The sequence below is a fragment of the Bubalus bubalis genome, chromosome 24 (genome assembly GCF_019923935.1).
Source record: "Bubalus bubalis isolate 160015118507 breed Murrah chromosome 24, NDDB_SH_1, whole genome shotgun sequence".
Classification (NCBI taxonomy): domain Eukaryota; kingdom Metazoa; phylum Chordata; class Mammalia; order Artiodactyla; family Bovidae; genus Bubalus; species Bubalus bubalis.
The window spans coordinates 23041428-23057007 of NC_059180.1; the positions used below are offsets into that span (position 1 = coordinate 23041428).

At 38.8% G+C, this 15580-nt stretch overlaps 1 protein-coding gene across 1 annotated transcript in view; it reads right to left on the minus strand.

Annotated features, from left to right (window-relative positions):
* LOC102413010 (phospholipid-transporting ATPase ABCA3) overlaps positions 1 to 15580 on the minus strand; it is a 164275-nt gene that overhangs the window by 125804 nt on the left and 22891 nt on the right. Inside the window, exon 4 of the mRNA XM_025274601.3 lies at positions 13118 to 13255. Within this exon, the coding sequence (XP_025130386.3) occupies positions 13118 to 13255 (138 nt within the window). The remainder of the gene's footprint in view (positions 1 to 13117; positions 13256 to 15580) is intronic.

Sequence of the window (15580 nt, forward strand, 5' to 3'; positions counted from 1 at the left end):
AAGCATTTCCTCTAAAGTCAGGAACAAGACAAGGGTGCCCACTTTCACCATTACTATTCAACATAGTTTTGGAAGTTTTGGCCACAGCAATCAGAGCAGAAAAAGAAATAAAAGGAATCCAAATTGGAAAAGAAGAAATAAAGCTCTCACAATTTGCAGATGACATGGTCCTCTACATAGAAAACCCTAAAGACTCCACCAGAAAATTACTAGAACTAATCAACATTTCTTTTTAAATACATTTATAACACTAAAAACATAAAAATTGTTATATAAATGAATTCTCTAACTGAGGAACTGGAGATAATTACAAAATAATTCTTATTGGTATTTTTGCATTATAGTAAGAAAGAATGTACATCAGAGTTTTATTTTAAAATAACATATAATATTGATGTAATAATACAGACATGTAGTCTTTAGATTTGTACTGGATTAATTGTATCAATTTATCTCTGAGAATTTGCCAGCATCCTGTTTGGATACTTGGGAGTCTAAGTTTAGAGCCCAAAGGAGAGATTTGAATTGGATAAATTTTAGATTCCATCATATAGATAGTAATTAAAACCACACACACACACATGCACACACATTATTATATAGACAGCACTTCAATTTCTTTTAGAAGGAGGTACATTAGACAAAACAAATACATGAATGCTATTAAGCCAGGAAAAATATCTTTGCATGTATGTAAAGACCTCGGGCTGAGTCAGGGAGGCCATTGTTGTTGTTCAGTCACCCAGTCACATCCAACTCATTGTGACTACATGGCCTGCAGCACACCAGGCCTCCCTGTCCCTCATCATCTCCCAGAGTGTGCCCAAGTTCATGTTCCTTGCACTGGTGATGCCATCCAGCCATCTCTTCCTCTGACACCCTTTTCTCCTTCTGCCCTCAATCTCTCCCAGTATCAGGGACTTTTCCAATAAATTGTCTATTCACATCAGATGACCAAAATACTGGAGCTTAAGCTTCAGCATCAGTCCTTCCAGTGAATATTCAGAGTTGATCTCTCAAAATTGACTGGTTTGATTTCCTTGCTGTCCAAGAGACTTTCAGAAGTCTTCTCCAGCACCACAGTTCAAAGACATCAATTCTTTGGCATCCTGTCTTCTTTAGAATCCATCTCTCACAACCATATGTAACCACTGGGAAAATCTCCTCTAGGGAGGCCATTGCTGCTGCTGCTGCTGCTGCGTCACTTCAGCCGTGTCTGACTCTGCGACCCCATAGACAGCAGCCCACCAGGCTCCCCCGTCCCTGGGATTCTCCAGGCAAGAACACTGGAGTGGGTTGCCATTTCCTTCTCCAATGCATGAAAAGTGAAAAGTGAAAGGGAAGTCGCTCAGTCGTGTCCAACTCTTCGCGACCCCATGGACGGCAGCCTACCAGGCTCCTCCGTCCATGAGATTTGCCAGGCAAGAGTGCTGAAGTGGGGTGCCATTGCCTTCTCTGAGGGAGGACATTAGATATGTGTAATACACAGATAAGGCTTTGCTGCAGTTTCTAAAGTACTGGACCCTCTCCTTGAAAATATGCACATTTTTAGTAAAAGTTATCTGAAAATGTTTTTAAAAGTGAGTCAGTAATGACATCCAAGAGCAAACTTAAAAATACCTTGAGACAAATGGCAATGAAGACACAGCCAATTAAGAATCAATGGGATGCAGCAAAAGTAGTTATTAGAGGGATGTTTATAGTGATACAAGCCTTTCTAAAACAATAATAAAAATCTCAAATAAACAACCTAACCAACCACCTAGAAGAATTAGAAAAAGAACAAACAAACATAAAGTAAGCAGAAGGAAGAAGATAATAAAGATGAGAAAGAAAACAAATAGAGATTTAAAAAACACTGGAAGCTTTTGATTTAAATTAGGTCCAGTTGCTTATTTTTGTTTTTATTTTCATTACTCTGGGAGGTGGGTCATAGAGGATCTTGTTGTGATTTATGTCAAAAAGTATTCTGTCTATGTTTTCCTTTAAGAGTTTTATTGTTTCTGGCCTTACATTTAGGTCTTTAATCTACTTTGAGTTTATTTTTGTGTATGGTGTTACAAAGAGTTGCAATTTCATTCTTTTACATGCAATTGACCAGTTCAGTTTTCCTGTCACCACTTGTTGAAGAGATTATCTTTTTTCCACTGTATATTTTTGCCTCCTTTGTCAAAGATAAAGTGTCCATAGCTGTGTGGATTTATCTCTGTGATTTCTATTTTGTTCCATTGATCTATATTTCTATTTGTGTGCCAGTACCATACTGTCTTGATGACTGTAGCTTTGTAGTATAGGCTGAAGTTGGGAATGGGAGAAAATGACAGCAAACAAAATAACTGACAAAGAATTAACCTCCAAAATATACAAATGTTCCATGAAGCTCAATATTATAAAAATGAACAATTCAATCAAAAAGTGAGCAGAAGACCTAAACAGACATTTCTCCAAAGAAGACATACAAATGGCTAATAAACACATGAAAAGATGCTCAATGTCACTCATTAATATAGAAATGCAAATGAAAACCACAGTGAGGTATCTCACCAGTCAGAATGGCCATCATCAAAAAGTCTACAAACAATAAATGCTGGAGAGGGTATGGTGAAAAGGAAAACCTCTTACGCTGTTGGTGGGAATAAAAACTGATACAAACACTATGGAGAATGGTATGGAGATTCCTTAAAATACTAGAAATAAAACTACTATATGACCCAGAAATCCCACTACTGGTCATATACCCCCAAGGAAACCATAATTGAAAAAAAAAAACCACATGTACCCCAATGTCCATTGCAACACTATTTACAATAGCTAGGACATGGAAGCAACCTAGATGTCCATTGGCAGATGAATGGATAAAGAAGTTGTGGATACATATATACAATGGAATATTACTCAGCTATAAAAAAGAATGCATTTGTGTCAGTTTTAAGTCAGAAAGAGAAAGAGAAATGCCATATATTAGTACATATATATGGAATCTAGAAAAATGGTCCCAATGATCCTATGTGCAGGGCAGCAAAGGAGACACTGATGTAAAGAACAGACTTTTGGACTCAGTGGGAGAAGGAGAGAGTGGGATGATTTGAGAAAATAGCATTGAAACATATACATTACCATATATAAAATAGATAAGCAGTGCAAGTTTGATATATGAAGCAGGACACCCAAATCTGGTGATCTGTGACAACCTGGAGGAACAGGGTGAGGAGGGAAGTGGGAGGGTGTTCAAGATGGAGGAGACACATGTGTACCTATGGCCGATTCTTATTGATGTATGGCATAAACCATCACAATATGTAAACTAATTATCCTCCAATTAAAATAAATTAATTAATTTTAAAAATACTAGAAGAAATTCAATAAAACCAAGAGTTGATTCTTTGAAAGAGTAAACAAAATTGATAAATCTCTGTACAGTCTCATCAAGAAAGGAAAAGAGAATATCCAGTAAATATAATTAGAAATTAAAGAGAAGAAATCACAACTGATATCACAGAAATACAAAATACCATAGATAATAATATGAAAAATTATATGCCAATAAATTCAACAGCCTAGAAGAAATGGACTTTTTAGAAACATGCAGCTGTTCAAAGTTGAAGGGCTGAATCAAGAAGAATTAGATAACTTGGATGGATCAATCACTAAAAGTAAAATAGTATCCATTAAACAAAAAACAAAAAACAAAAAAAACTCCCTACAAACAAAAGTCCACAGCCTGATGGCTTCACAGGCAAATTCCACCAAACATACAAAGAACATCTACCAATTTTTCTCAAACTCTTCCAAAAGACTGAAGAAGAGAAAATACTTTCAAACACATTCTGTAAAGACACCATTACCCTGATACCAAAACCAGACACAGATACTACCAGAAAAGATTACAGAACAATATTTTTGATGAATATTGATGCGAAAATTGTCAAAATGTTGGCTATTAAGTTCAACAGCACATTATAAAAAAGATCCCATACCACAACCAAGTTGAAGTCATGGCTAGTTCACACGGATGGGTCAACACATGCAAATCCATCAACGTGATCCACCACATTAAGATAAATCAAAAACCACAAGATCATCTCAATAGCTGCAGAAAAAGGCATTCAATAAAATTCAACATCTGTTCATGATTAAAAAAAAAACTTTTACCAAAGTAGATTTTGAGGGAACATGTCTCAATATAATAAAAGTTATTTATGACACACCAACATCCAATATGATACTCAGCTGTGAAAACTGAAAATCTTTTTGTTAAAATCCCACTCTCATCACTTCTATTCAACACAGTATGTAATTCAAAAAGTTGCATGCAACCCTATCTTCATGGTAGCGATATTCCCAATAGCCAAGACATGGAAACAACATAAATGTCCATCAACATATGAATAGACAAAGATGATGTGGTACACATACACTATAGAAAATTACTAAATAATAATGCCATTTGAAACAACATGGATGGACCTAGAGATTATCATACTAAGTGAAGAGAAAGGCAAATATATCATATCACCTATATTTGTAATCTAAATTATGACACAAAAGTATTTACAAAACAGAAACAGACCCCCAGTTCAGTTCAGTTCAGTTCAGTCACTCAGTTGTGTCTGACTCTTTGCGACCCTATGGACAGCAGCATTCCAGGCCTCCTTGTCCATTGCCAACTCCCAGAGTTTACTCAAATTCATGTCCATCGAATCAGTGATGCCATCCAGCCATCTCATCCTCTGTCGTCCCCTTCTCCTCCTGCCCCCAATCCCTCCCAGCATCAGAGTCTTTTCCAATGAGTCAATTCTTCGCATCAGGTGGCCATAGTATTGGAGTTTCAGCTTTAGCATCAGTCCTTCCAAAGAACACCCAGGACTGATCTCCTTTAGAATGGACTGGTTGTATCTCCTTGCAGTCCAAGGGACTCTCAAAAGTCTTCTCCAACACCACAGTTCAAAAACATCAATTCTTCGGCACTCAGCTTTCTTCACAGTCTAACTTTTACCTCCATACATGACCACTGGAAAAACCATAGCCTTGACTAGACTCTATTTTTCATAGAGTAGATAAATAACAAGGTGTTACTGCATAGTGCAGGAAATTGTATTCAATATCCCATGATAAACCATAATAGAAAAGAATTTGAATCACTTTGCTATACAGCAGAAATTAATACAACATTGTAAATCAACTATACTTCAATAAAAATACTATAGAAAAATAAATATGATTAATATGCAAATGCCTCTAGGTTTTAAGGAACAACATGAAAAATAAATGTATAATGTAAGCAGAAAGAAACTTTAATGCAGAATCAAAAGGAAATGTTAAAGAGCAATAACAATGTGACAGAAGTGAAGAACACTTTTGATGAGCTCACTAGTGGACTGGACATGGCTGAGAAAAGAAGACACAGTAAGCTTGAAAACACAACAATAGCAACATCTCAAATTGAAATAAGAAGAAAAAAGAATGAAAATGATCAGAACAGAATCTCCAACAACTGTTGGACAGTTACAAAAGGTGTTGTCTATGTATAATATAATGGGATTGCCAGAAGGAGAAGAAAGAGAGAAAGAACCAGAAGATATGCTTGAAGAAATGATGACTGAGAATTTTCCAGATGAATGATAGATACCAAACTATAGTTCTAGGAAGCTCAAAGGAAATTCAGCAGGATAAAGACCACACACACACAAATCTAGACTGAAGCATGTATTTGCTGAAAACCAAATAATAAAAATCTTGAAAAATAAAAATATCTTGAAATAAGCCACAGCCAAGTGGTCTAAGGCCCTACATTCAGGTTGCAGTCTCCCCTGGAGGCATGGGTTTGAATCCCACTCCTGACAAGCCAACCTAGGGCTTCCCTTGTGGCTTAGTTGGTAAAGAATCCACCTGCAATGTGGGAGACCTAGATTCGATCCCTGGGTTGGGAAAATCCTCTGGAGAAGGGAAAGGCTACCCACTCCAGGATACTGGCCTAGAGAATCCCATAGACTGTATAGTCCATGGGTTCACAAAAAGTCAGACATGACTGAACGATTTCATTTCACTTCACTTGAAATAAACCAGAGATCAGAGGAGAATCTTAACAGGAATAAGGATTAAATTACCTAAGACTTCTCTATAAGCCACTGACAGGCAGAAAAGGAGGAGAGGCTAAAACAGGTAACAAAGAACAGGTATAATAAGTATAAGAAAGTTACAGTTGGTGATGCTCAAATGCTGAGTCATGTTGGACTCTTTTGACCCCATGGACTGTAGCTGGTTTCTACAGGCTTCTCTGTCTATGGAATTTTCCAGGCAAGAACACTGGACATGTTGCCATTTCCTACTCCACAGGATCTTCCCCACTCAGGGATCAGACTCTTGCACCTCCTGCATTGGAAGGCGGATCCTCTACCAGTGTGCCACCTGTACTCTCAATTATAGATATTAATATTAAATATTGATGGTGGTTTAGTCACTAAGTTATATCCAACTCTTGTGACTCCATGGACTGTAGCCTGTCACACCAGGCTCCTTTGTCCATGGGATTTCCCAAGCAAGAATACTGTAGTGGGTTGCCATATCCTTCTCCAGGACCTAGGAATAGAACCCAGGTCTCCTGAGTTGCGAGGGGAATCCTACATTGCAGGCAGATTCTTTACTGACTGAGCTATGAGGGAAGACTCATTTAATAATATTGGTTAATATTAATTCACCTATATTAATAACTTTAGATAATAATGATCTAAATGCACCAATTAAGAGACTGAAAGATGGAACTATATATTGCCTACAAGAATTTCACTTTGGGGGCTTCCCTGGTGGTCCAGTGGTTAAGAATCTGCCTTGCAGTGCAAGGGACACTGGTTCATCCCTGATCTGGGAAGATCCCATGAGCCGGGGAACAACTGAGCCCTTGCCCCACAACTACTAAGCCTGCACTCTGGAGCCTGTGAGCTGCAACAACTGAGCCTACGTGCTAGAACTACTGAAACCTGCGTGCCCTAGAGTCTATGCCCTGCAATAAGAGAAACCACTGCAATGAGAAGCCTGTGAACCACAATGAAGGGTAGCCACTCTTTTCACAACAAGAGAAAACCTATGCACAGCAATGGAGATCCAGTACAGCAAAAATAATAAAAATAAATACATAAAAAAAAGAATTTCAGTTTAAACACAAAGACACCGAAAAATTAAAAGTGCCTGTGACACCAAGATGTCACACAGCTCTGCTAAGTCTAAGGTCTCCTGGGTTGCAGGCTGCATTTGGGGGGTGGGGGTGGCCAAGGTGGAGAGGGATCCGGTGTTACAGGTGTCTTTGCCACATCTGGGGTGATTGAGTTTGGGGGCAGGCAGAGTCATGGGCGCTTCCATGGCTAAAGGGATGGTGTCACAGGCCCAGCTGCTGCTGCTGCCTGGTCTACTGTGGCCAGAGGTGCCACTTAACCAGGAGACTTGGTTTGTATGAGCTGCCTCTCCTGCGGCTTCTGGGTTCTCTGGAGCTGTGGGCTCAGCCAGGGCTCTGGGATTGCAGACACTTCCTCACTGCTCTCTCTTGCCACCACCTCCATGTGTTCCTAGTCCACTTTATACAGTGGTACAGATGTATGGAATTCTCTGGCAACCGTGTCTGTTGCACAGAAGCAACTTTGTTGAGTTATGGATATTTTACTGGTTGTAGACTGAAGGAGAAAGACAAAGCAACTTATGCTGCTGTGATGCGGCACCGTCTTATCATTTCACATTTGTTTTTAATTGTAACACATGTACCATATTAATATGTTAATAACAGAAAATATTGAAAATAAATAAATACATGGGGACCTGTACTATCTTCTCATTTTCTATAAGACTGTTCTAAAAATAAAATATGTTTACAGTCTATCCCTAATTGAAAGAAAAAATCATCAACTTTCATGAATGAGAAAAATCATATCTACTTGCTTCCTTGACCTTTGCAGATTAGGATATCAAGTAGAGTGAGAGCAGGTAGGTAAAATTAAGATAACATCATTTCATTTATTGATAATAGGAAATTCAGTCTTCCCAGGACCATGGTGGAGGATAAAGTTAAATTATCCAAGGAGTTAGGTAATGATAACAGAAACAGTAAGGTCAAATATTTATTAGAGAAATATGTTCGAAACCACAGGGACAAAAATTGGTTATTGTTCAAAGACCAGTAGCTACAAGTGATGGTAGAGAGGGAGAATTAGTCGGTAAAGGAAGAGAATGAACTCTTCTAAATATCTACTATGACCCAAGCACTGTTTGGTTTTATATACCACATCTCACAATTAACCCGTAAAGCAAACCTACATGGTAGCTACCATTCTCCACATTGCACATGAAGAAAATTAAGCTTGGATATTTTAAGAAATAAAAAATACATGGAAGAGGTGGGAATCAAACATATTTGTTTTAGAATTAATCTCTTAAACCCTTTCTGCTAACTTGAACAGATGGTGAGAAAAGGACAAATACAGAGAGTAATGGAAAAGTAATAATACATTATAATTAAAGTGCATCGTATCTACATTTTCTCCTTAAGCCTTCATCTTGATATTTGTTTTAAATGCCATCTCTCTGCTGATAAATTTCAAAAGCATATCAGGCTTAAATTTGCCTAAACTCTAGACTTCTAAAACTGATATCTCACCTGAATGTTTGTTTAAATGGTACTTCAAACTTATATCCAAAAGAGATCTGTTCATTTCCTCAAGCTTCCACTTTTAAATTAAAAAAACTGTAATTCCTCTCCAGTCTTTTCCATATCAGTAAATATCACCACTATCCACTCAATTGTCCAAGTCAGAAATCCAAATCAAAAGAATTTCCTCCTTTTCCCTCAACCTGCTGCACTCTTTACAGTTCTAATTACAGAAAACAGTCTTAAACTGTTCACTTCTCTCTCAAATTCCCTGACACCACCCTAGTCCAAGCTGTTATGATTACAGAAACTTCCTTATTCATCTTCCTTTCAGTAATTCTCCACACCACAGTCAGAGAATATTTTCAAAGCATAAATCAGATTATGTCCTTATAGCAATCATACTCCTTTAGTGACTTCCAACTATTTTTCAACTCCAAAGTTTATTGAACTTTACTGTGACCTAACAGCTTACTCCTTGGAAGGAAAGTTATGTCCAACCTAGATAGCATATTCAAAAGCAGAGACATTACTTTGCCAACAAAGGTCCGTCTAGTCAAGGCTATGGTTTTTCCAGTGGTCATGTATGAATGTGAGAGTTGGACTGTGAAGAAAGCTGAGCTCTGAAGAATTGATGCTTTTGAACTGTGGTGTTGGAGAAGACTCTTGAGAGTCCCTTGGACTGCAAGGAGATCCAACCAGTCCATTCTGAAGGAGATCAGCCCTGGTGAAACTCCAGTACTTTGGCCACCTCATGCGAAGAGTTGACTCATTGGAAAAGACTCTGATGCTGGGAGGGATTGAGGGCAGGAGGAGAAGGGGACAACAGAGGATGAGATGGCTGGATGGCAACACTGACTCGATGGACGTGGGTCTGAGTGAACTCCGGGAGTTGGTGATGGACAGGGAGGCCTGGCGTGCTGCGATTCATGGGGTCACAAAGAGTCGGACACGACTGAGCGACTGAACTGAACTGAACGGTTCCTACCTGATCTGGCTTCTATCTCTTCAAACTTGTTTCCACCATTTCTTCTTTGTTTGCTTCTTCAAATACAATGACAATGTTTTTTCCACCTCAGAACTTGGATTTAATGTTCTGTTTTAATCTTTTATCTCTCATTTTTCAACTCCCTGATTCATCCACATCTTTCAGATTTCAACACAAAGATTACCTTCACAGAGAGGCTTTCCTTTACTATTCCATCAAAATTGCTTCTCATTCTTGTTGTATGTCCAAGTTATTATCCAATCCTCTTGTTTCCCTCATGATGCAATACATTCTATAATACATAATATAATCCTCTTTTTCGGAGTCTTACCATTATCCCTTCAGGCAGACTTCCAGTCAGACTTCACCATTCACTCAGTGGTGGCTTCATAGAAGGTAGCAGTAGCACCTCAGCAAGCCTCATCATTACCACATCCAGTGGCTTCTCTTTCCAGGACACAAGCAAGAAGTTTCCTGACATGTTTCTCTGTCACCCAGTACGAGGTTTCTCCAGTTGCCAGACATAGCCTATGGTACCTCAGCAAACTTCTTACCATTCACGCAGCCACAGAACCACAGCCCTCAGTAAAGTAAGTTTGATCTCATCCTTGGTAGAGAGGAAGAAACTTTTCCAAGTTTGTTCTTCCAGTGAGTGCTGCTCCTGAGCCTTGGAGGTAGTGACTACTCTCTAATCTACTATTTCTATATTCTTCAAAGTTTGATTTATTCCTATCAGTATTTTTACCAGTTTTTATTACCAAGTTCTTTGCACTAAAATTTCTGTATTATTGGAGAGTAATTTCTGTTTCCTAGCTCAACTTTGAATGATACACTGACACATAGGTTTCCAAAGTTGTTATATTGATTTGTATTGCTAGAAATATAACCTTTTTCCATATCCTTGCTACAAATACTATTGTCAAATGTTTTTATTTTAGCCATTCAGATGAGAATATCAATCTTTTAATATGTTCTTTATTTCAGTATTCACAGTTCTTGTAAAATCTTTCTCTGCTAACTCCTATTTCTAGATAATCCGTGTGTCTGCTTCCATGGTATGTTCCTATTCTTAGTTACTGGTCACTATCTTGCACCTCTTCACATGTCTAGTAATTCTTTATTTGTGCTATGCATTTTGTATAAAATAACCAAGAAGGCTCCAGCCATCTTCCATCTGAAAGTAACCCCTTTTCTTGATTAAATAGATAAGGGAAAGAGGTCATCAATTACATCAAACCTGGAATTCAGTGGAGTGAAAAACCAATCAGAAGTTTAGAAAGATTTGGGCTATCCTAGTTCATTCTTACTCTGTAAGACTGGTCCTCTTAAACTTCTGATGGAATATCTTGCAGGTAAAGGAGATTCTGTTCTGTCCTTTATAGTTTTGAATATAGTTCTTTACTTTCTACTTGTTACAACTCTAAATATGCCAGGTGTCTGGGGTGGGGAGGTCAATTGTGTGCTTTTCCTCTAGTGTGACTTTTTGCTTCTGAGCTTCACAGGTTTACAGATTTCATGCTGCCTTTTAGACTCCTTGATCTGGTTTCCCAGAATCCCACTTAAAGCTCTTTACACCAGTTTAAATATCTCAAAGGGAAAATTGATCACATGGGACCACTTCACGCTTCCAAAATGTCATGCCAGCCAACTATAACCACCAAAAGGCTCAAGTGCCTCTTTATTTCAGTAGAGTTCTTATTTGGAGTAGAGGGTGCAAGGATTGATTCTGTCCCCAGTTAGAAAACAGCTACAAGGGAGAAAATGGCCAGTATTTCTAAGGTCAGCTTAAAAGTATTGCTTATTCTTCGGAATTGAAAATAATCTAGTCCTTATAGCTTCTGCAGTTGTCTGATAAATATAATTTATCTGGTTTCTTCTACTGTTTTCAGTTTGAGTGTTGGGCTACCAAGAACTTTCCCAACCTACTTGGAGGCAGAAAGTGAAAGTGAAGTCGCTCATTCGTGTCTGACTCTTTGTGATGACCCCATGGACTGTAGCCTACCAGGCTCCTCTGTCCATGGGATTTCCCAGGCAATAGTACTGGAGTGGATTGCCATTTCCTTCTCCAGGGGATCTTCCCGACCCAGGGATCGAACCCAGGTCTCCCGCATTGTAGACAGACGTTTTACCATCTGAGCCATCAGGGAAGTCCTTCTTTGGAGGCAGGAGTACCCCTAACTGTTTGCTTACATTCCCTTTAAAAGGGAGATTTTATCTGAATATTTTACAACTATATTTCCAATACCAATCAGTTTCTATAACATAGTAGGTGCTAAGAAACTATTTGTTGAACTTCTGAATAAATAAATAGTACATAGAAAGTTCTTGGTTCTGCTAGTACTCATAAGTCTGGATATGCAAGTCTGGGGGAAAGAGCTAAGAAAATATGAACTACTACACAAATTAGAGGAAGCCCTCAGGGACAATCTTGGTGGAAAAGTGAAAACAGAGATGAGAAAGGATATGGGTGGTGAAATGGCTCATGTGGCTGTTAATATAAACCCATCATAAATCATAAATCACAAATCACAAAATTGTGATTTGAATGGACTTCCTGAGAAAATACAATGAAAAGACAGTTTTACATCTACAGTGATGTGATAAAGAAAGAATCATAATGCAATGTGCTGGAGGCAGAGAAAACCATAATAGGATAAAAGGTCCTATCCTGTTCCTAATACCCACAAATGATTAGCAGAAATTTTGAAGAGATATCTGAGTTTCCAAAAATTGTGAGATTAGAGGTTCAAGTTAAGCTGAAATATCTTCTTGAGGCCCAAGAGAATGCCAGCAGATATATGGGTTACCTGAATGATACATGCCTGCAGTTTATCCAGATAAACTGATATGTTTAAGAACACATCCTTGCAGAACACTTCGAAAGAGGATAGTGTAAACAAATGGCCTAATATATAACTTGTAGAATAAGTAAAGCCAGAGTGGTGAACAGAAATTTATATTTACATAACAAGTTTTCACAGTTCCAATGAAAAATTAACTCTTATAATGGAAGAATTGTAGCAGACACAGTTATCGTCTATACAAAGCCGAATTCTATTCAGAAGTAAATAGAGGAAAACATGGATATTTATTTTATTTGCATAAATTTTCATTTTGTCTCATTAAATAATGAGTCTGCTGACTATAACCTTTTATTAACATCATATGGGAGTAGGGTTACGGCCAGTGACAAACATTTGTTATTTTAATTGTTCAGTTGCTAAATTGTGTCTGACTCTGCAACCATATGGACTGCAGCATGCCAGGCTTCCCTCTCCTTCACTATCTCCCAGAGTATGCTCAAATTCATGCCCACTGAGTTGGTGATGCTATCTAACCCTCTTATCCTCTGCCACCATCTTCTCCTTTTGCCTTCAATCTTTCCCAGCATCAAAGTCTTTTCCAATGAGTCAGCTCTTTGCAATAGAAAATTAATTTACTATGTGTTGTAAATTACTTTTCAATAGTACAGGGGAAAAGAGACCTGTAAATAATACCTTGTACAAATGTTGAATCCTGATACCAGCAATCAAACCAACAGGTTCTTCTTCAAAGTAAGCTTTTTGAACCGTATTAGTAACAGGCATATCTTCCTTTTTCCTAATGCTTATAGCCTTTCCAAGCCAGTAGCCTTTCTAAGAAAAGAAGAAAAACAGAATCTATCATGTGAATGAAAAATAAAATGTTCCTAAACTTGAAAACATTTTGACTCATTTCACTTCAGTTTTGAGATGGGTTGCAACAGATAACTTGAAATGAAATTTGGAAACAAATAGCCTATAATTTTAATTCCTACAGAATAACTACAAAATATGCTATTTAAAAATGTCACTTTAATATGGCTCAGCAAAAAGCATTCTATCATTTTGAGTCAGTCTCTTTATTTGGACATGTGGTCTAAAGATCCTTAAATATTGCTAAGACCCTTTCAATGAATTTGTGAGTTCAAAACTGCTTTCATAAAAGCACTTTAATATATGTATTCTTTTTCATATTCTGTTCCAATATGGTATATTCCTAGAAAATAACTCCTAGAATGTTTGGTTTTGAAGGCCAGTGGGGCTTACTTTCAGAAGTCTTAGGAGGCTAGGAGAAATAGACACTTTATTTTTAGAGGGCACACAAAAAATATCACATTCCCCAGGACCCAGAGAAGAAGCAGTAATTTGAAAGACGCCTGGGTAATGCTATTGGGTCTGCTAATCTTGGAGAGACCCCTAGAAAGGCATGAGGCCACTACAGCCCACCTTGTGGATACAGACACTGGTGGCAGCCATTTGGGAGAGCTTATTGTACCGCATGGACACTTGCTGGCAAGCACCATTTTGGAATTCTCCTTCTAGCTGATTAGCCTTAGGGCCCAGCCATGCCCTTGCCCAACAGCCTGTAGGAATCAACTAGGCAGCAGATGGTCTACCTTCAGACCTTCTGAGCCCACAGCACCAGCAGTATGTCCCTTCCCAGCTAGGGGCCCAGGACCTGGCCCCACACATCAATGTGTGGGCACTACAAGCAGGACCCCCAGAACCATGCAGCTGGGCCCTGGTGCACTCACAAGTGGATAGGCATCAGCCCCAGAATCCCTATCTCTGCCCACCAGTGATCCTGCTCTAGCCTTGGGAATGGTCTCACCCAGCAGTGGGTGGATGGATACTAACCACAGGACAACCAAAGCCCCACAGCCTGTTGTCCGAGCTCAACTACCAACAGGCCAGTACCTGCCCTAGGACTGGCTGGGCCCTGTGCCCAGTAACAGGTCAACAAAGCTTTGAGACATGCCAGATCCCACAGACAGCTGTGTCAGGAACCAGTCCCAGTCACCGACAGTCCAATAGTAACTCTGGGATCCCTGGGTCCTACAGCCAAACCATAGGATCTAACTCTGCCTACTAATGAACCATCACTAGCTCTAGGGCCTGGCCTCACCCACCAGTGTGGCGGCAACAGCCTCAGGATCTTCTGGACCCCAACTTCACTTATCAGTGAACCAGTAACATGCCCAGGGCTCCACAGGGTTCAGAATCCAGCCACCCCATGACCTGACCCCAGAAACTAGTGTTCAACAGCTCTTACACAAGGAAGGGCCTGGCAACCAACCAGACCAAGGCTAACAAAGCCTGCCAGATTACCCATGGTAATCAGCCCACCACAACAGAAGGACCCACATACCCTAAATAGGGGGCACACCTAGAACATATAGCTCTTGTAATGAAAGGTGAGTGTGCTGCTGGGGTGCATTAGACTTCTCCTTCAAGGCCACTTCTCCAATGTTGAGAAATGTAACTAATATATCAAGTACACAGACATAAAAACAGCAAGTTAGGGAAAATTTTGTGACAGAGGAATATGTTCCAAATGAAGAGACAATATAAAAACCCAGAAGAACTAGGTGAAGAGGCAATAGACAATCTACTTGAGAAAAATTTTAGAGTAATGACCGTAAAGATCATCGGGGAGGGAGGAGGGAGGAGGGTTCAGGATGGGGAACACATGTATACCTGTGGCGGATTCATTTTGATATTTGGCAAAACTAATACAATTATGTAAAGTTTAAAAATAAAATAAAATTGAAGAACAAAAAAAAAAAAGAAATGAGATGAACACTCCATTTAAAATAAATAATTTAAAGAGAAAAAAAAATGAAAGAGAAGAATGGATGCACACAGAGAGAAGTTAGAAACTTTCAACAAAGAATTAGAAAATATAAAGAGCTACCAAACACAGATGAAGAACACAAAAACTGAAATGAAAAATACACTAGAAAGAATCAACAGTAGACTAAATAATATGGAGAAGAAGATCAATAAGCTGAGTATCAATAAGACAGAGTATCAGAAATCATTGATGCTTAACAAAAGAAAAGAATGAAAGGCAATGCAGACAGTTAATGAAACTTCTGAGATGATATCAAGCATACCAGTATTCACATTATAGGGGTCCCTGAAGGAGAAGAGAGAGAG